At 47.0% G+C, this 21,169-nt stretch overlaps 1 protein-coding gene across 1 annotated transcript in view; it reads right to left on the bottom strand.

The window, feature by feature from the left end:
• Positions 1 to 13,294: 13,294 nt before the first annotated feature.
• The window catches only part of SNX1 (sorting nexin 1), a 35,640-nt gene continuing 27,765 nt past the window's right edge, over positions 13,295 to 21,169 (bottom strand). Inside the window, exons 9-15 of the mRNA XM_037502675.2 lie at positions 19,506 to 19,619; positions 19,203 to 19,296; positions 17,964 to 18,169; positions 15,475 to 15,618; positions 14,818 to 14,898; positions 14,349 to 14,420; positions 13,295 to 13,730 (exon numbers count right to left, since the gene is read on the bottom strand). Of these exons, the coding sequence (XP_037358572.1) occupies positions 13,680 to 13,730; positions 14,349 to 14,420; positions 14,818 to 14,898; positions 15,475 to 15,618; positions 17,964 to 18,169; positions 19,203 to 19,296; positions 19,506 to 19,619 (762 nt within the window). The 3' untranslated portion in view covers positions 13,295 to 13,679. The remainder of the gene's footprint in view (positions 13,731 to 14,348; positions 14,421 to 14,817; positions 14,899 to 15,474; positions 15,619 to 17,963; positions 18,170 to 19,202; positions 19,297 to 19,505; positions 19,620 to 21,169) is intronic.

Genomic DNA, 21,169 nt, shown 5'->3' with positions numbered 1-21,169 from the left:
AGGCGGCGAGTCAAATGCTCCTCCGCTCCTTGTGGAGCGTCCACGGAGGACTGGGACCTGCGGGCTCCGGGCAGCGGCGGGGGCGGGCCCGGGTGTGGGCACGGCCCCCGGGCCAGTCGGTGACGTTCCTCACACCTTCCCCCCGGCCGAGGCGCTTCCACCCCCTTTCCATCGCGTTGAACCTGGACCCCGGGAGCGCGGGGTGATGCTTAAGCCAATCTGACTTTGATGGCCTCCTGCTCCGGCACCCACAGTTCTCTCCCTTCGTTCGGTTTTTTCATCCATCCTTTCAGCCCTCGCCAATTTCAGGTCCAGTTTGCTCGCAAGAGGCAGTTTAGGGATCCAGGCTTTGCTTTGGGACCTGACTACTTGTATTTCCTTAATTTTCTTGCTTGTTTGCAAAACCGGGACACTCTTTTTCCAGCTGGAGTGTGTGAAAACGGAATGAAATGAGCTGTGTTAAACCCTTAGCACAGGGCCTCCCCGGTGGCGCCAAGGGGTTAAGACGCAACCTGTGAAGCTGTCCGCAGCCTCTGCAGGACGAGTTCGATCCCCAGCCAGGGAGAAACCCACATGGCTCAGCAGACCTCTCCTGCCTTGCCTGCTGCTCCCCTCAGCAGTGTATTGCAGTCAGTCTGCCTGTTCTGTTCCCCACTTTGTCTCTGGTGAATCCTCCCCCTCCCCAGACTTCTGGCCTGTAACCCGGTTCTTGAATGCATAAATAAATAAATCTTAAAAAACAGAAAACAACCCTTAGCACAGTAGGTAGAGACAAGAAAATGGCAATTTGGTGCCTGTCCTGCAGAGGTATGTGGTGATGGTGTACAAGGCCATGAATGGGGGAAACCGGTTGTGTGGTAGCACTTGGCCTCTCTTGCCCACCTCTTTAGGCAGGGTCTTCCAGGATATGTGGTAGGACTCAACCGATAACTCTCACAACCCACCTCTCAGCCTTAGGGGCTGTCCCTTCCAACAGCACCATGACAGGAGCACACCACTCCACTGACTTCCTCTACAAAGACCTGGGTGGATGGGCGCTTCTGCCTCTAAGAAGTCACACCTAGCTGAAGGCCTGGTGGGAAGTAAGAAGCAGAGACGTCTTTGGGGGTAGAGGACAACTGACTCACCCCTCCCCCACTAGTGCAGAGGCGCTTCTGTGATGGAACAGAAAATCTCCATTCCCACCCCCAGAAAGAAACTGAGAGGATGACCCCAAAAGGAGGCAGGTGGTCTCACCAATACTGTGTCCCTCACTTTCTTCCCCCAAACTCCATCTCATATGGGCTCCAAAATCAGGAAGTTTTACCAGATCCCGGTGTGGCCCCCGGAAGGGAAATGACCCACCATGAGGGGAAGTGCTGGAGTTTCATTTCCTACTTGGGCCCATCACTCAGGGGACCCAACCCTTTTCCACCTGCAGGGCCTCCCCTGCTCCTGCTGTCCAGGGAGCACTCTCTTGTGACTCTCAGGTCTTCTAGATTTCTGGATCAGCCATCCTAATGAGTATTCCTCTGTCTCTACTACCACCCAGAAAACTGTCTCCTAACGCACGTTTTCCTTTCCTCCCTCCCCTTCTATGCCTAGCATCACAAGCTGTCACAGCATCTGCTTAAAACCTTCCATTGCACTTAGAACAAAACCCACTTCCCCACCCCAATCTACGAAATTCTAAATGACACCCTTCCCACCCCTGGCCTCCAAGTCACATCTCATTTCCTACATTAGACTCCAGACACAGCAAACTCCAGTTCTTCAAACCTAACAAGCTGTTTCCTGTGTTAGAGCCTTTATATGTGTGGTTTCCTCTTGCTGGAACATTTCCCTGACTCTTTACCTGATGGACTCATCTTCCAATTCTTAGCCTAACGCTCATCTTCAAAGAGGCCTTCCTTCCCGACCCCATCATATTACCCTAGCATATCACCATCGATGCTCTTATCCCAAATGAAAATACTGTTCCTTTATTGTGGGTCTCCCTTGCTTTTCCCAACTCTGCCCTGGACAGAGCCCCAGCAGGCCAGGGACCTGGTCTGTCTTGTCAGCGTCTGTCTCCACGGTGCTAAACATTTTTGTTGGTTGAAAGATGATATGAATGAATGTGGGAGGATGGGTGTTGGGAAAAGGCCAGCGAACAGAGGAGGGGGGCCTGGGAGAGAGACAGGGTGGCAGCAAATCTTGCCAAGAGGGTAGAGGAAGGCCTGCAGGAGGTAACAACAGGACTTCTCTTCCTCGCTGCAGAGGTACGCACCCAACCCACACATTCTCTCTCTTTTTGCAGACTGTTGTCCACTTTAATAACTCACTGAATTTTCACGTGTTCCTGATAACCCTGGAGTCAATGGATTGTCATCACCAGTTATGCAGGGAGATCTGAGGTAACTGATGTGCACCACATCTGCTAGTAAATCTGCAGCGCCTAGTGCCACAGCGTTCATGAGTGATGGTTGGAAGGAGACATTTAAGACATTTAAGATTATCTTTGGGGACTATTTTCTTTTTTAAAAAAATTTATTTATTTATGCATACAAGAACTGGGGTACAGGCCAGAAGTGTGGGGGGGTGAGAGGATTCACCAGAGACAGAGTGGGGAACAGAACAGGCAGACTGACTGAAGTACACTGCTGAGGGGAGCAGTGGGCATCAGGAGATGTCTGCTGCGCCATGTGGGTTGCTCTCTGGCCAGGGATTGAACTCATGCTGCAGTGGCTGCGGACAGCTTCATAGATTGCATCTTAACCCCTTGAGCCACCAGAGAGGCCCAATGGTAACTATTTTCTTATAAAGAGGAACACATGACATGATTCTCCAAACTCCAAAACTGTCATTATGGTTAAAGGAAAAGCTTATTTTGTGTACACTTTAAGCATCAGCCAGCTCAGTGTGTGAGCATCATGCTAAGTTCCAGACTCCATGCAATGGGTGTGGAGACCGTCAAAGTGACTTCTAAGTTTAGAATGAGTTGCTTGACAGCACAAATGCTTTGTCTTTTCTCCATCACTAACATTTGAATTTGTTTTCCAAGTTTCTGGGTGAAAGTTGCTTTAAATTACTAGAGCAGTGGTTGTCCAACTTTAGTGGGCATTGCCATCTACAGGGCCTGTTGGACCTCATTTCCTGAATGCTGAGACCTGGCAGGGTGCCTGACATGGTGCGTTTTTCACAAGTTCCCCGTGAAAGCTGCTAGTTGGGGAACGCACTGAGGACACCTGTCTCGACTCCTATGCTAGCTCCCCTAGGGAGCAGGTCACACCCAGCCCCCTGAGTAGAAGTGGGGGCTAGAGGGCCTCCCCTGGTGGCGCAGCGGTTGAGCGCTGGGTTGAGCACTGGCCTGCAGCCTCTGCAGCGCCAGTTCAATCCCTGGCCACCGGAGAGGGTCCCACCAAAAAAAAAAAAAAAAAAAAAGAAGTGGGGGCTAGAGATGAGGACAAGTCTGGAGCAGAGGGCAGGAAAGACTGGGGGCAAAGATGCCCCCCAACACACACACATACTGTTCCTGTGGCTGCATGCAGAGCCTCCCCACTCTGCTGTGACTACACAAAGCCCCCTTTCACTGGCAGGACTTCTCAGGTTTGGTTAACCCCGCTAAGAAAACAAACAGCTCTTGGGGCACAGCGGCGCCACTGGCACAGAAGCTGATTCTTCTCCTGCGGCAGCAGAGGCGGTCAGGGCCAGAGGGGGACAGCCACCCAGGTTCCCAGTGCCAGGCTGGTCCTGGGAGGTCAAATCCAGGTTACCTGGGCAGCCTTGGACACTCCCTTATCTGCACAATGGAGACATGTGTCACTGAATGACTTCATGCTTCGGAAGTGCCTATGGTCTTGCACACAATAAATGTTAGCTATTCTTATTGGCATTACACAAAGTAATTGTTTTTTAGGCCCCTATGGTGGGACATTAGCAATTACACATGGTTCCTCCTAATATCTTGTTAGTGATTAATTTTTTTTTTAAAGATTTATTTATTTATACAAGAACCAGGGTACAGGCCAGATGCACAGGACGGTGAGAGGATTCACCAGAGAGAGCGCGGGGAGAAGAACAGGCAGACTGATGAAATACACTGCTGAGGGGAGCAGCAGGTGCAACAGGAGAGGTCTGCCGCGCCATGTGAGACCCTCGCTGGCTGGCTGGGATCGAACCCACGCTGCAGAGGCTGAGGACAGCTTCACAGTGCGGTGCTCAACCTCCTGTGCCACCAGGGAGGCCCAGTGATTAATTTTTGAAATAATAAAACCAACTTCTATTCCTCTTTCAGTACCCAGATTACAAGGTAAGCCTTGAAAAAAACTATTAGCTATTTCAACTACTAACTCTGACTTGGATTTTCCTTATTTTCTTAATGTCATGCCACCAAAAAAAGAGTAAAAGAATAAATTGGGGGGGAGGGTGGAGAATAAATGGAAAGCAGAGGTTGGTGTAAACTGGCAACTATCCTGTTCATCCTCACAGACTCAGGGAGTATTTAATGACTGCCTTTTTAATAGGTACAGCTTATACATTTGAAGTAATATAATAAACATTTTTATGTTTTGAATATTGGCCTTTGGTATAGATGTTGAAAACTAGTTCTGCTGCTAAAACGCTTCAAATTATCCAGTTAGTCTAAATTCATTTTATAGGTGGAAAACTGAAGTGTGAGGAGGATGTGGGTCCTGGAGAGGCCTGTGTTAGGAAGGCGCCTCTGCCAGGCATGTCCTGCCCCAGCCATGAGCACAAAGTTGGGGACAAGTGGGCTCTCGCCCTGGGGTTGCAGCCAGCAGTTTCCCGCCTAGGATCTCCCTGCTCCAGGTGACAAAGCAGCTCATCTGCTTCAGACCACATAACCCAGGCTGAGGCAGGGGCAGCAGTCAGAGGCCACCCCAGCCACCTGGCATCCAAGGCAGTGCAGTTTCTCAGGAAGATTTTTCTAGTGCCACAACTCATACCTCTCAGACTGAGTGGACCAACCAATCCACCCCTCTGGTGTGCCCAGCACTGGGGTTCAAGGAACAAAGACATACCCTCAAGTCACTGGGTTGTATCATGAAAAGATCTGTGGGAACGAGAATTGAGGACAACAGCATAATCAGGCCAAAGGCCAGGATGGGCGCAGTCCCAGGCCTGGAGGTCTGGAACGGAAGCGCCCCCGCCTCCCACTCTAGCCCTGGGTGCTGTGGTTTCTCAGCAAATGGAGTTTTCAGTCTCTGCCATGAATAGTTTCCAACTACTCACCAAGCTGTCTTCCAGCTTCTGCTCCTGCTCCAGGCTGGGCCACACTGTGCAAGTCTGGGGAGAGTGTATTTGACAGGGGCTGAAGAAGCTCAAACACCCACAACATGAGATGGGTAACTTGTCCTTAACAGGCCACAATAGCATGGATTTAAGAGAACAGCTTCGCAGGCTAATGTTTAGGATCCTCTTATCCATCCCTGGCAGGATTGTGGGGTGGGAGGATGCTTGGCAAACATTGGTCAAGACATTTGGGTTCAAGTCTTAGTTCATGGGCGTGACCTTGGGAAAGGTGTTTAAGGTCTCTAAGCTTCCATCTTTTTTTTTTTTTTTTTTTTTTTGGGGACCCTTGCCGGCAGCTGGGGAACGAACCGGTGCTGCAGAGGCTGCTGGCAGCCTTGCAGCCCAGCGCTCAACCACTGCGCCACCAGGGGAGGCCCTCTGAGCTTCCATCTTTAATGTAGATAAAGGTGCCCACTTGGCAGGGCCATGGAGCTGGATTAGAGAGGATTCAAAGCCTGAGGGCACAGAGTATGTGGCTTAACATGTGGCGACTCTAATTATTAGGGGTGGGAAGGGACAGACAGGGGCATCCTGGAATCTGTCCTGCACATGTTCCTGGCTGCTAGATGCCTCATCACTTTCTTGGGGAGACACTGCCTATGTGCCTGTGGGAGAGCTACTGTGAGGCCCCTGTGGTCATCACTGCTGTCACTCATAATGGAAGAGGAAGCTCAGTGCTCTGGAGCTAGGACAGCAGTCATTTGGAAACAAACGTCACAGCCCTTTAGGGGAAAGATCCTCTCAACTTGAACAGGGTCTCTTCTGTGGGGTTTTTCCTGGACTCCAACTGCATTGCATGGAGGCTGAGCTGCTGGTTTCCTCTGAGCAAATCTCAGGTAAATTGGTGGGGAGGGGTGCTTTCTGCCCTAGAGGTCTGACCACCAGAGGAGAGTATTTCCATAACAGGTAAGGCAAAGGGGAGGAGCCCTGTCTGGGGCAAGCTAGGGGGCAGGTGGCTATTACTTCTCAGCCTGTGGGTTCCACCTGGGGCACTGAGCACCAATCCTGCCATCCACAGCAAGTCCAACTAAACACCAAATTAGGCCCAATTTCTGAATTTCTTGAAAACCCCCAGGGTCCGCAAGCTTGTATAACAATCATCACCAGAGCTGAGGAGCAGTCACCGGCCCTGGGAGGCGAGTGAGATCATGTCAGTGATATCACACACACGGGTGAGAAAGAGCAGAGGTTAGGAGGACACAGGCAGTGCCATACCAGAGTTATAGACAAAGGGAGGGCTTCCCATCCAGTCTGAGGTGGGTTGGACAGGATCAAAGAAAGCTTCCCAGAGGATGTACGTATAAAGTAGACCTCAAACGATGCACTGGGTTGTTTCCCCATAATGAAAATAGTTTTATTTAATTTTTACGATTATCAAAATACATAGAACTTCCAAGCAACATAAAATGGTATAAAAATTTTAAATAATGCAAAAGCTCATCCCTAGAGGTAATCATAGTTAACATTAACAATTCAATCAACAGCCTTCCCATATTTACATAATTTTATATAAACATGGACCATGCCATACATGTAATCTCTAACCTACTTTTTTTCCTCTCAAAAATGTTTTCCTAGTCAATGAATACATCATCTCCAATGGCTATATAAGATCCAATTATATTATGTACCATAATTCATCTAATCCCTTCCTGCTGTATGTGTAGAATGTCAGTTTTTTTTAAAGATTTATTTATTTATGCATATAAGAACTGGGGTACAGGTGTGGGGAGTGAGAGGATTCACCAGAGACAGAGTAGGGAACAGAACAGGCAGACTGACTGCAATACACTGCTGAGGGGAGCAGCAGGCAAGACAGGAGAGGTCTACCTCGCCATGTGGGTTTCTCCCTGGCCGGCCCGGGGATCGAACTCGTGCTGCAGAGGCTGTGGATTGCTATGAAGTGCGGTGCTTAACCCCTTCAGCCACCAGGGAGGCCCTAGAATGTCAGTTTTTATAACTACTAGCAATACTATGATGGGCATCTTTTATAGCATTCTTCATGGACTTGGTTTCCAGAAGCGTCTATGGGAAGCACCAGTGAATGTTCTCACACGTTGGCCAGTGCCTTCCATCTCTATTACACTTCCATCCCCACTGGGAGATGGCCTGTTTCAGAGAGGTACCCTTCTGAGACTGCACAGGGAAGGGAGCTGAGAAAGGCTGCTGCAGGCACAAAGCCCACCATCACCAAGGCTCTCACAGGCCCCACGGAAGTGAGAGAGGCAAAGCATATCAGGGGTCAGTTTCCATGAGGTGTCAGCGTTGTGGTGAAGGCCCAGGTGACAAACAGGGAAAAGGAGAGAGACCTGGGTCCTTTCACAGATGGCTGTGCGTGCCAGGTGGCAGAGTCTGCAATTAGAAGCCACTCAACAGCTATCTATTGGACACCTATTTTGAGCCCGAATCTTTGTTGGGGGGCCATGGAGTTATAAAGATGTACCACTTCAGAAAGTTTGGAGGAAAGCCACCAGAAGAACCAAACACCTGGCATCACAAGACATTGAGAGCTCATGTCTGGACCATCCCCTGGGGGCAAGGACTGGAATGAGTTGTCCTCATCTATTTCTAATTCAGCTCAGGCTTGACTACCCAAACATGGAGCAGAGAATTTTTAGTCAGTGACTCAGACCAAGCCTCGGTCATGCACGTGTCCTTTGCTCTGGGACGGATCACCATTATCCTCCCCTCCTTCCTGTTCCCCTAGACTGAGGTCTATTCCCACCACCTTCAGGCCGATATCCCTCAAAATCCACGAGCTTTACTCTCCAGTGGGTCCTAAGAACACTCGCAAAGGACACTCCTTTCACCCAGCAGTGCTTTCTCTTCCACCAGGTCCTGGTCTAGTCCCCAGCAGATCTGCTCTCCCTATTTGAGTTTCGGGCCTCCCTGGGGGCGCAGGGGTTAAAGACAGCGCTATCAAGCTATCGCCAGCCACTGCAGCACATTGATCCATAGATCCTCGATCCCCGATTCAGGGCCGATCCTGGCCAGGGAGCTACCCACATGGCACAACAGACCTCTTCTGACTCGCCCATGCTCCCCTCAGCAGTGTATTTCAGTAGATCCGCCTGTTCTGCTCCCCACTCTCTTTGGGGAATTCTCTCACCCCCGCACCTCTGGCCTGTCCCTCAGTTCTTGTATGCATAAATAAATCTTGAAAAATTTGAGTTTCTGTGAAGGTATTCTTTAATTTCTTTAGGTTTTCCAGCTGCGGGCTGCATTCAGAATGAAAATCTCCCAGAAAGAGCTTGAAGTTACAAGTATCTATCTGTAAACAACACTTCCTATCATTTCTTTTTTTTTTTTTTTTTAAAAGATTAATTATTTATTTATACAAGCACTGGGTACAGTCAGAAGCGCAGGAGGGTGAGAGAATTCACCAGAGCCAGAGCAGGGAGCAGAACAGGCAGAAGGACCGAGGTACACTGCTGAGGGGAGCAGCGGGTGCGGCAGGACAGGTCTGCGCGCCATGTGGGACCCTCGCTGGTGGCCGGGGATCAAACCGGTGCAGCAGAGGCTGCGGGCAGCTTCGCAGCCCAGCGCTCAACCTCTGAGCCACCAGGGAGGCCCAACACTTCCTATCATTTCTACTCATTTATTTTGTCATTGGATACTTGTACGGACTGTTGGGGTCTCTTCAGTTCGGAATCCTCATCATCAGATTTTGAAGCCCAGAGATTCTTGGGGGAAATAACCCCAGGGGAAGCCCAGGCTTATCTCCAGCCCTTTTCTCTGAATCACCTGACTCAAAATAGGTAAATAAGATATCCCCATTTGAGAAGGCTTTGTCTGCTTTTCACTCCCTTCGGTCCTTTCCCGAGCCCAGCAGTGAAGCTCCCTCCTCCTGTGCTCAGGACTCCATTTGCTCCCAGACAGGCTCTGGTGACTATTCCCTTTCTCTCCTCTGAATCTTATTAAGCCAAGGAAGTCTGACTCACCTTTCAATAAAACAAAGCCTCCTTTGCCTCTGCATTTCCCCACCTTTAAACACCAGCCTCCTTCCCCATTCAGAGGAGACTTTTCCCACCACCATCTGAACTCTCTGTCCCTCTGCTTTGCTTCCCTCCTCCTGCTCCAAACCATTTTTGTCTCCGGCATTACCTCTGTCATAAGGGCTTCACCCTCGACCCTGAAACTTAGGCCAGAAACCTGTGGGTCATGTTAGCGCCCACCCTCAGGTCTCTCATCAGTGACCAGGTCCCAGTGGTTCCATCTCCACCTCCCTGGACACACCTTTGAGATCCAACCCTATTACTGCTGTCCTCCTCAGTTATCTGGCTGGTGGGGAATCTGGTTGTCTCCTTGCCTCCAGTCTTAAGATATGTCTAAATCACACATGTGATCAGGTCATTTCTTAAGTTCCTTCAGTTGTTCCCCACACGCGCAAGGTCATGTGTTCTAAGTTCCCCACAAGTCTCATCAAGCACTATGTGATCCAGCTCCCGCTTCTCACTCTATGGGCCACCCACTGACTTGATTCTGGCCATATAGCCACTTAAATTTCCCTGGATGCACCTACCTCCCATTGCAAGGAGAGAGAGAGGCAGAATGTCCCAGCAGAAGGGGCACACATCTGTTCACCCTTAAGACACAGTCCTAGCATCCCCTTCCCTACAGATTTCTTCCTCCTGAGGTTCCAGGTGGAATGACTCTGTTGTTTGTGACATTATTCCCTGCACAAGCCTTTGGTTCAATGCTCTTAGCCACAATTGGCTATCTTGATTTCCAGGTCTGTGAGCTCTGCACAGAAATGCACAAGCACTGCAGATTTCTGGCCCGGTCAGTCTTGGGATGCAGGAGGCTGAGAAGTTCTGAAACCAGGGGAAAGTCCATCCCTCTGGATGGACTTGTACATCAAGATGATCAATGGATGGAATATAACAAAGCAAGGAGAAAAATTTAAAATAAAGTCTCTTTGGAGAGGAATTACAAATATAGAAAAGGGAAAAGACTAGAATAAATCCTATGGGGCATGTCTGGAAGGACTAGTGGTTTTTAATAACGAATTCTTTATGCCATCTCTCTCAATATTCCCATGTGTCATTATTTCCTTGCTCTGTACGCTGAAAGCCCAGAAGCAATGACTCTACTGTACCAATAAGCACACTTAGAACTCAGCTCTTGGTTTCTAAATATGATTTCCATTAAAAGGTACCAAGACTCCCTGGAGAAAGGGTTGATTCCAGGGAAGACATAAGATAAGCCTGGAATATTTATCTTATCAGGAAGTAAGAAGAATTCAAAAAATGAAGGGGACATGTTAAAAACACGTAGGAGCCTGCTGGAAATCTGGGATGGTTTGAGAATCAAAATTAATCAAAGCGATACCATGCATCTTTGAGTAAAATAGTATTCCCTCATCCATGTGATAAAATGGACTAATATATAAGAGGAAAAAAGATGCTTGATTTTCTTCAGCAGTAGAATGTCAACCACAGAAAAAATTATGGATTAGATAACCACATTGGGTGAGGAACAAAATATCTGTATGATCTCAAAGTATCTCCCCATAAATAACTTGTTAATTACAAAGGGGTAGTTTAAAATGGAGAAGGCTGGCAGACATAAAGTGATCTTAACTAAGAGATCAGAGTTAACAACAATGAAAGGATGGATCAACATCATTTACCAACTTACAAAGTACTGAGGAAGGACAAATCATGTCAGTGACATGCCTGTCTTAGTCATGTGGAATCTCGAGACCAATCTAACTTGTGAAACATTCCGCAAAATACCAGGCCTGTATTCCTTAAAAAAATGTCAAGGTAGGGCCTCCCTGGTGGCACAAGGAGTTAAAACGCAACCTATGAAGCTATCTGCAGCCACTGTGGCATGAATTCGATCCCCATCCAGGGAGCTAACCCACATGGCACAGCAGACCTCTCCTGACTGACCCGCTGCTCCCCTCAGCAGTGTATTTCAGTCAGTCTGCCTGGTTTGTTCCCCACCCTGTCTCTGGTGAATCCTCTCACCCCTCCCCCACACCTCTGACCTGAACACCAGTTCTTGTATGCATAAATAAATAAATCTTTAAAAAAAAAAAAGGTCAAGGTAAAGAAAGGCAAAGGCTGACAAATTCTTCTGGATCATAAGGGACACACATGTCATCATGTGTTACAAGTAAACGGAACACATGATCCTGCCCCAGGAAAAAGAGAATCACTATAAAGGCCATTACTAGGAAAATTAACACAATTTAAATATGGACCCTGGGTCAGAGAACAATGTTATTATCTGTGTTAAATTTCCTTAACTTGATAACTGTGCTTATATTTAAGTTATGAGAGAATGTCCTTGTTCTTAAGGAAATGGATACTGAAGTTTCTGGGGTAAGGGCATACCATGTCTGCAACTTAATTCTCAAATAATTCAAAAAATACAATATGTAAATATAGATATGGAAAATCACTAGTCATAAAGCAAATAGTGTAAAATGTACACACTTGGTAAATTTGGGTTAAGGAAATATGAGGGTTCGTTGTGATATTCCTTAACTTTTCTATAAGCTTGAGATATTATTCAAATTTAAAATGTTACCAAACAAACCAAGACGCCAACAACAAGGGATTAATCAGAATTATGGTACAGTTGCTTTATGAAAGTTTTAAAATTCTATAGCCTTACAAATAATGTTTGTGAATATATAACAGTGTAGAAAATATACTATATACATATACAGTGTTAAGGATAAAAGATACAAAATATTTTGTATGAATATTATTACCACTATGGAAAAGAAAGACTGGAAAGATAAAATCAAAGGTGGTAATAAGGATAATGTGAATAAGGACAAAATACCTTTTTCTAAGAAAAAATTGAAAAAAAATACTGCCAGCATTAACCAACACCCCTCCCCTGCCCACTCAGGTGCACCAACTGGACATTTGGGCTATTTCCCATATTCTTGCGCCTCAGGTTGTCCTTCCACAAACTTTAACCACCCACCAAAGAGTCCGAGTGGTTCTAGAGGGCCTGTGGCAGAGGCAGTAGGCCTGAGAGCAAAGAGGTTCCCATGGCAGGCGGTGTGCCAGCTGCCCCACAGAGCAACCTGGCAGTGCCTCTGGCCAGTGAGTCTAAGCAGCTGCGGACACAGCTGAGGGGAAGCCGGCAATTATGCATCTGGGATGTGAGCCTCCCAGCCTCAGCACTGACACTCCCTTCCCCCACATTTGGGCACACTTGGGGCCTCTTGTTCGCATGTTCTCTCCTGAGCACAGTCAAGCTTCTTGAAACCTCTAGAGGTTTAGGAGCTTTTGGGTGCTCTTATCTAGAGGCAGAGTCCTGGCTCTGGTGTCTGTGGGGAGAAAAGTGTTAAGTCCTTATCAGCCCTTTGCACCTGACATGAGCCACTCCACCAAGGATGTGTAGATGGGTGGCAAGAGTGTTTAGAACATGAGACTTTGCTTTCACAAGACATGACTCAGAGAGCCCTGGAGAGCTTAAGGAAACAGGAAAGAAAGAAAGGAGAAAGTCTGCCTCCTTTGCAAGCGACTCAGTTTTGCCCTCACAAGAGATGTCTTTTAACACATTTTCCTTAGGCAGCTCTTTCTGCCCATGTGTGTCTGTGTAAGCGTCTTCTCCCTTCCTTTTCCTAATAAACCTGTCCTTTTAAAATGTCAAAAACCAAAAACAAACTAAACTTTTCCCCTAAAGAAGTACGGGTATGAATTAAACAGACTAAGATACCCTCAGAACAGGCAGATCAGGTAAGGAAAGAAAAAGAAATCTGGGGTGAGGGAGCGTAGTAGACTGCAGTGGAGGTGGGAAACCTGTGGTGATCACACCTGAGGGGAGAAAGCCTATACTGTGAACAAACAGGGTTATTGAAAAAAATTAAAAATTAAAAAAAGAAAAGAAAAAGAAATCCCTGTTCTATAGGGAAGCAGCAGCAGAAGTCTGTGAGCCCCACTGGAGAGAAAACCCTGCACCTGGGCAGTTTCTTGTTCAGGCATATTCCAGACCTGCTTCCCAAGTGCTCCCCAACCTGAAGTGAAAAGCACCACCATTCTGAGTCACATGACCTGATTTTAAAATATTTTATTAAACAATCTTTTCATGGCACCATCAGGAGTAACAGAAAACATTATTCCCAGTTCCTAACCACATCCTGAAAAATATACATTTGTATTTATATATTTATATCAATACTCCACCCAATCTCGTAATTCCACCACCTATTGTAGGTCTTCTGCTTAAAGCAAGAAACTATTCTCTCAGGTAAGAAAATATATATAGAAGCTACATGAAGTAATGGTTAGAATGACTGGGACAACGTGGTCGAGGGGCAGGGAGGAAAGGGTGGAGTCCAGGCTGGGCAGGATGCATCACTGGGGTCCAGCAGAGGTGGAAGAGGACAGTGTATAAAAAGGCAGCGTCAGGCAGGTGGGCTCTGGTGTCTTGGTCCATTAGGAGATGGCCTTTGCCTCGGGAAGGAAGGCTTCCCAATACTTTGCCAACTGTAGAGAAGTAGGGACAGTAAGCAAGTGCCCCCATCCAGTGGCAGAGGCTGAGTCTTGGAGGGGAGCAAGTATAGTCTGGGCACTCCCCAAGTGCCTCAGCCATCCAAAGAAAGGCTTGAACTGAGGAAAAAGGTCAAGAGTGCACCTGGAGACAGATTAGCCAGTTGGCCACAATGCCCTCATCTCTCTCTTGACTTAGGGGCAGCATCAAGTACAAGGACAGTTTCTGAAGAAAATCCTGGTTCTGTCCCATGACAGTTCTGTGGGGGCCACGGCTTTGCCTTCCTCAGTTAGCTCCTTACAATGGGGGTCATTGTCCCACATAACATCTGGGATCTCAGCCTCAAAAGGATTAGGTGTTCTTACTAGGAGTAGAATTTGGGGTTTGTTCTTAAAACCTTGCTCATTGTAGGATCAGGGCAATACTGTTTAGCAAAAGACTATGTTGGATGCTCATGTTAGAGCAGCAGGGCCTACTGTACCTACTGTGCTACTATAGTACAGTAGAGTAGAGTAGAGAGTAGAGCAGGGCCCAGCCTGTCACTGAAGGCCCAGGCAGGCAGCTGGTCTTTGGAGCAGGTAGTGGAGTTAAAAAGTCACGCACAACTGACATACCTGCTGCTGTGAATACAGGAGTGTCTCAAGGTACTTGATCACGTGGTTTTTGAAGTCCTTTGATTTCTCTTTCTGTAGGAGACAGGATTCGACACTGACATCTAGGCCATCACGCCTTTCCCTCTTGATAGTGTGGTGATGTTTACTGCTGACCAAGGTCTGAACACAACCTCAGAAAGCAGAGTAAGCTGCTGAAATCACTTTATTTCCAGCCCAACAGCCTCTGCCAAGCTCTCCAAGGCTTTCTTGGAGGGTGGGAGTTGAGGAAAAAGGACAGGTACCTGAGGGTATTGGCAGCTGCAAGGTTTGTTTTGTGTCCAACTGCTGTGTTCAGCAACCCTCCCCCCACCACACACACACACACCCCCATTCAAGACAGCCAAGTCACTGGCATCTCCATCTGTCTCCCTGTTCCACATTCCTAAACCAAGCACTGCATCCTATGTGAGAAATAGGATTTCCATCTCACCTCAAATCGTATCACCTCTTTTCGGACCACAGTTGAAATCCTTTCAAAGTCCCTTTCATACTGAGTCACTCGAGACTCCCACTGGGAAGAAAATAGGAAAGAAAGGATCACAATGTTAAGGACTCTTGCTCAGCCTTTACCTTTGGACAGCTACTGTATACCTGAGATCCCAATGGGTCATTATGTTTGCCCGTCCCTCTGGGTAAGATCAGCTATCATGTGGAGATTCAGCATATAAGTCGGCATCCAATGGAAGGCCACTTCCGAGGTTGGCTGGTAAGAGACGCCATATGCCTCAGGCCACGCTTGGTCTCCAAGGAAGTTCTGATACTTCAGAGCCTCCAGTCAGGCTCACCAGTCAGGCTGAGAACCCCAGAGAAGTAAATTTATCTCTAACCGGGGAGCCTAGCTGACTCACCTTGGGACTTTTCAAAGACCCAGGACCACTCCTGGAGAGATTCTGATCTGGCAAGTCTGGGTAGAATGGGTAGAAATGAGGAGGGTCAAGGCCTCAAGGTGAAACTTCCTCAGCAGACATGGTCCTTAAGACTAGATCAGTTCCTGGCCTGATCTGTGGGGTTCTGGGCATCTAAGAGGGATAGGCCCCAGGCACTTTCAGGTCCCACGCACATGTCAGACTACCTTGGGGAACCTTACCTCTACAATTTCATCCTTGGCCTGTTGCAGCTTGTCAGGCTTATTGGCCCACAGCAGCCGAGCCTCAGCCTCTCGCTTCTTCTGCAGTGTGGCCTGAGCATCCTGCCAGCGCTGCCATGTCTTCATGCGCTGGTCAAAGGCAGCCTGTGGGGATGGGTTGGGGGTGTTGGGGAAGAGCACGACAGTCCTTCAGGAGCTCCGCTGGCTCTCCCAGCTGCTGTGCCAGGGAAGGACTGAGCAAGGGCAGGTTCTGCAGCCATGTGTTAGTGCCCAGCTGGGAAGTTTAACATCAAAAAGCACAAGCTTGGGTAAGACTCCTCTCCAAGCTTCCAATGGGCCAGGGCCATGCTGCTTCATGCTACTCCCAGGACTGGATGGCTGGGAGCATGTTAGGTGGTCTGATGCCAGTACTCAGTGATATGGCTTCTGAACTGCCTCCCTCAGATCAGGCAGGAGTCTACACACTTTCCCTGAGTGCCTGCATTTGTCAGAACTAAGAATATAGTAGAGAAAGAACCACATGGTCCTGCTTTCATAGAGCTTATAATCTAATTACCAATAAATAATTACAAGCATGGAGAGTACAGAGAAAAAAGCATGGTACTATAACAAAGCAGGAACTAGCTCAGTCTGGGAGATTTAATCAGGGAAGGTCAACCTAAGTAAGCAACCTTTAAACTGACACCCAAATAACATACTGGGTTAGCAGAACAGATCTTTAAATAGACATTAAAAGCCACCACAGGGACACATTGCTTTCACCCCATCTATACACTCGACTACTCTAGGCTACCAAGGCCCCAAGCAGCAACTTGAAGTCTTCTAGCTAGTTTTCAGTGTTACCTGTCCCTTGACAACTATCGACATTTCCAGAGGACAGCTATTGGCCTAAACAAACCATCCCCACTCCTGCCAACCTGGATGAAAGAAATGTGCCTAGAGTTAACCCCTTCTCTCCCCTACTGTTTTCTTCCTCATGTTTTCCTAGATATTTTCCAGGCCTCTTTAGTGTGGGCCTTTGCCAAAACTTAAATCTCAGGGAGTAAAAATGCCACCAAATTCACCTTCCCTGGCACTGTTACTGCTGCTTACCTGTAATTTAACAACTCAGTGTTAAAGGTTTAGGTAAAGGGTGATTTCTTATCCAAGTAAGACTCAAGCCTAACCCCCCGGGCTAAAGAGGTATAGCTTCAGGTGTAAAGAAAGGCAGAAAAAGAAATATTTGCAATCTCTCTCCAATCCCACTGACAGTCATCAAGAGGGCAGGTGAAGGGTCCCTGAGAAAAGACCAGCTCACAGTCTGGGCCCAAAGGCTGCCCCCGTTCATGAAGCTCTAGGCTAGGCTTCCGTCACTCCATCCATGCAGTCCCACCCTGCCTGGTGGTCGTGTCCATGAGCTGTGCTCTGCAGTGACCCCCAACAATGCTCCTCTCTGAAAGCTTCCCCAGAAAGTCTTTCCATCTAAGCTGCCTGACCAGTTCTAGGACTTCAATAGCAGGTTATTCTGCCAGCCTCTTATCACTCTGGACTAGCAGCAAAACTAGCAAACCAAATAGCAAAGGGAGAGGACAATGAGCAATCTCACAGGCTATATTAGCAACTCCACCGTGGAGGAAAAGGAGGGCCCTGAGAGCAGCTCTGCTCTTGAAGACACAGGATCTCCCAGAGAGGGAGATGTTGGGGATAGGGAATGGCGGTGACTTTGTTCCAATTCAGAGTCTCGTGCATCCTGGTCCCAAGACAATCAGGGCCATACTCAAGCCCTTATAGGGCAGGCACCAGGCTCCCTCTTGGCTCTTTCCTGTTTCAGGGAGGCCATGCGAGAGCTAATTCCACTGCCTAGTCAAGCTTCCTTGGCCACTCTGAAAGGTCATGGGAAACCAGACTGCCCTGGTCAACAGGAGAAAAGGTGGGGTGCTCGACCTGAGGGGCAGGCTGCAGTGTTGTTACCAGTGCGGTTTGCACAGCACAAGAAGGGCTCTGGTGACAAGCTCTCTCAGCCCTTGGCCACACTCCTCCATGCAACACCAAGCCAGTTCTGTGCAGTTACCTGACTGCCCGCACTGGAGGACAAGCGGAAGCCAACAAGTGCTCTTACCAGGGCAATGTCGTCGCTTACTGTTAAGGAGGCAAAGACCAAAGGACTGAGGAAGTCACTAATCCAGGGGCCAACTCAGCAGGTCTGTAATAAGCCTTGTTTGAAGAAAGGAGCATAGGGAACACTGTCTAGCTTCCACAAAAAGAGGGGGGCCTACCTGGAAGTACAAGAGTGGTCTTTTCTCTAAATTCACTTAACAAACTGGCTGTGGGTCTCGAAATGCCTCAGTGATTACTAGCTAACAGTTAAATGGATTTTCTGGTTCACAGGATACCCTCTTTCTTGAGAGAAGGAAAAATTATGCCTGTTTCAAGGTATAATGGATGAAACTTTCTTAGGAAGGTGATGAACAAATTGAATGAAGGGAAGGAGAAAGAGGATTCAAGCTTACTCGGACTATGGCCAGGAGGCGAATGTAGTCACTCAGGAGTTCAGCAAGGAGGAAGAAGTCATTGTTGGCCTGTTCGTGGTGGAGTTGCTCAATTTTTTCTTCCACCTCGGCCAGCTGAGAGAGTGCCCGTGACAATGCTGTGTTGTCCTCGGAGCTCCCAAGCATGGCTAGACTCTTTGCAAACTGAGCTGTGTTCAATGCTAGCTCTGGAAGGAGGAAAACAGCAGAGGTCTCTGATCTCACAGGAAAAGGGACAAATGAGTATGTACTGCACAGCCTGTCTCAGCAATGCAACCCCTGTGCATCTGACCACTGTGGCTCTGCAACCAGGTTACTTACACTACAGCCAACCGTATTCAGAAAGTGAGGGGAATGCAGCCGGGTCACACAAGCAGGGAAAGGCACACACTGTCCTAAGTTTCACTAGGTTAGGCCCACCTAGAAAAAATGGTGCCAATATTTCTAAAGAACCAGGGATCAGTTGATACAAACAGGACAAAGAAATGACTTTGATTTTTATATTAAAGCCCACAATCAATAGCCTGTCTGCTTGAGAGAAAATGAATGCACATGCACACCGCATAGTCCTGTATGTCCTAGAGCAGGACAAACTTATTCTGTGAAGAGCTAGATATTTTCAGCTTCAAGGGCCACATCTGGCCTCTCTCTCTTTCTTCTCATCCCTTTGTAATTGTAAGAATCGTGCCGAGCTCACAGCAGAAGCACCAGGGCCAGATCTGGCACACGGGATCGGCCTCATTCCAAAGGATTTCTGCCTGTTTAGATTTCTGACTATTGCTAAGTGTAAGGCAGAGAAGGTAAGCATTCAAACTTGGCAAATTTCACTAATTCTTAAGCAAATCCCACCAAAGGTAAAGGGTCAGGAGACATCTCTGGTTTCCCTATAGTGCAGGCTTGACCATGTAGCTAAAGCATGTGATGTCATTTGGATACAAGTCATCAACTCAAGTCACACCTACAGAAGCCCGTGTCCTGTCTCTGAGACGGTTCCCTGCATCCCTCCCAGGTAGAAAGCACAATGCCCAGAGTGGCTGAGTCATGTTCCGTGCCAAGAGGTACAGGGCATATCCATCTGATCAGAACATCAAGGACCAAGTGGGCTGAGAATTTCAACTTGACTGGCCTAGAGGCAAGGGAACGGTGTGTCCTCTCATCCACCTCCAGTTCACTAGAGACGTCAATTTACCCCAGTTTCAAGTGCATTTCAGAGTTTGTTACCTTTCCTATGGTTGACTAGAGTTTCTACAACAGCATGCAGTTTCCGTAAGCGCTGCTCCTCACACTCTACCTCCTGGAGCTTCTCCTCAAACCACTGAAACACACAAGTCCACAGCTTTTAATGGAAGTTATTCATATAGGTGCAGAGCAGTTTTTCCATAGTAATTTTGTTTTGTTTTGTTTTTTTAAAGGGGACTGAATTGTCTTTAAAAGTCTCAAGTCTCAGAAATTTCAGGACTCCTCAGGGCCTTTATCCCATAAGCCTGAGGGGGGAAGGAAATTGAGAGGCTCGGGGCTACTCACAATGTCCGATTCATTCATCTTGATGGTCATTTTGCTGACTGCATCTGTGGCTTTGTTGAACATCTTTAGGAGACCAGCGCCACTCAATGTCTGAGTACCCACGGCGCGTGGCAGCTACAAGACCAAGAAGGCGGGGATGGCAAGTTATCTGCTGCCCCTATTTTAGGTTCAGAAGAATTAGTATCCATCAGATGGCATGCCCGAAACTTGCCAAACAATATTTTTGAACTGTTGTTGTTTTCAAAGGCAGACAAATCTATGATGAGCAAGTGTAGAAACAAAAATCAAAGGACCATGTTAAAGAGAATTATAGGAAAATTTTCAGCTTTTGATCTGTGTGTAGAAAGTAAAGTAAAATATGAATAATATGTGACCTGATGTTGAGAGGCCTGCCCACCTGGGCATGAAAAGCTTAAGCATGCTTTCATTAGAAGTAAAAAGTTCCTTTAGATAAGCAAATTCTGTACAAGCTGGACTTAAGTACAGAATATTTATTTGATCAGAACATCAAGACTTAAATATTACTCTTGGGTATTTCTCAGCTTGGGCTCATCGCGCTCCCTGGGGGACATGTGGCCATATCTGGAGAGGGGGTGCCATTGGTATCTTGTGGACAGAGGCCATGGATGCTGGTAAATCTCCTATAATGCACAAGACAGCCCTACAACAAAAGAATGATCCAGCCCAAAGTGTCAATAGTGCCACTGTACAGATAGCCATATTCTAGAGGTCAAAATTGGAGATGAAGGAATGAAAAGGAAAAATGAAGTTAGGAATCCCAGAGGAGAAATGAAAAGATCGAAATGGCTACACAGAAAATTTTTAATTAAAAAATTTCATTGGGTAGGGGGGAACTCCATATCTTTAGTGCTGTCTTCTTTGTTAGCATGATATATAATATGCAAATTAAAGAAAAATAAAACAAAATGAAGAAGTAAACAGGATAGTCCCACTGTATCATTTATTTCCTTCCAGTTCTCTTTCCTATCATACAAGTGTTTTATTCCAGTGTTTCTTTTGCTCTTTAATGACTCTTTATACAGTTGTATTTATATGTTATTTCATTTTTTATAATTCTTTTAGTATATGTTTCTAATGAATATATATGAATGTTTCAGTATACTTTCTGTTTATGATGAGAAATTTGTTGTATTGGTATATTTTACTTAATTCTTTAAGTAAAACAATTAAGTTAGCTACTGGGCCAACTCCAATTTTTTCATACTCAAAACTAGCCAATGCATAGCGTATAAGAGAGACCGTCCATTTGAATCAATACTTTTCTTATGTGGCAGCTCTGTGGTCGTGTTAACTGCACCAATGCCACTCAGCTCCTGGCAAAAAATAAGCATTCAATTTGAACCAAGCAGCAACTTATGAAAAATATGCCACGGACTTGCCAAATGATCACTTTGTTAAGCCAGTGGACAAAACCAGGGTGCAGTTTAACCTCTACAACCAGCTGCTTTTGACTATGGACAGAGCTTCTGTTATTTCAAAGGCTGAAAATTACCTGTTACCTCTTGGAGGCTTACAAACTAGGAGGTAGTCTGGAAGATTATGTGTATGTTAAGTGTTTAAATATTTGTACTTTTTTTCCCCACACTTATTCAAATTTTACTAATGTAGATGTAAAATATTTATTAAATGAACTAGCTTCATTT

Source organism: Talpa occidentalis, unplaced genomic scaffold, assembly GCF_014898055.3.
Source record: "Talpa occidentalis isolate TD23 unplaced genomic scaffold, MPIMG_talOcc4v2.1 talOcc4.11, whole genome shotgun sequence".
NCBI classification, from domain to species: Eukaryota; Metazoa; Chordata; class Mammalia; order Eulipotyphla; family Talpidae; genus Talpa; species Talpa occidentalis.
This window is presented reverse-complemented; position numbering and strand designations above follow the sequence as displayed.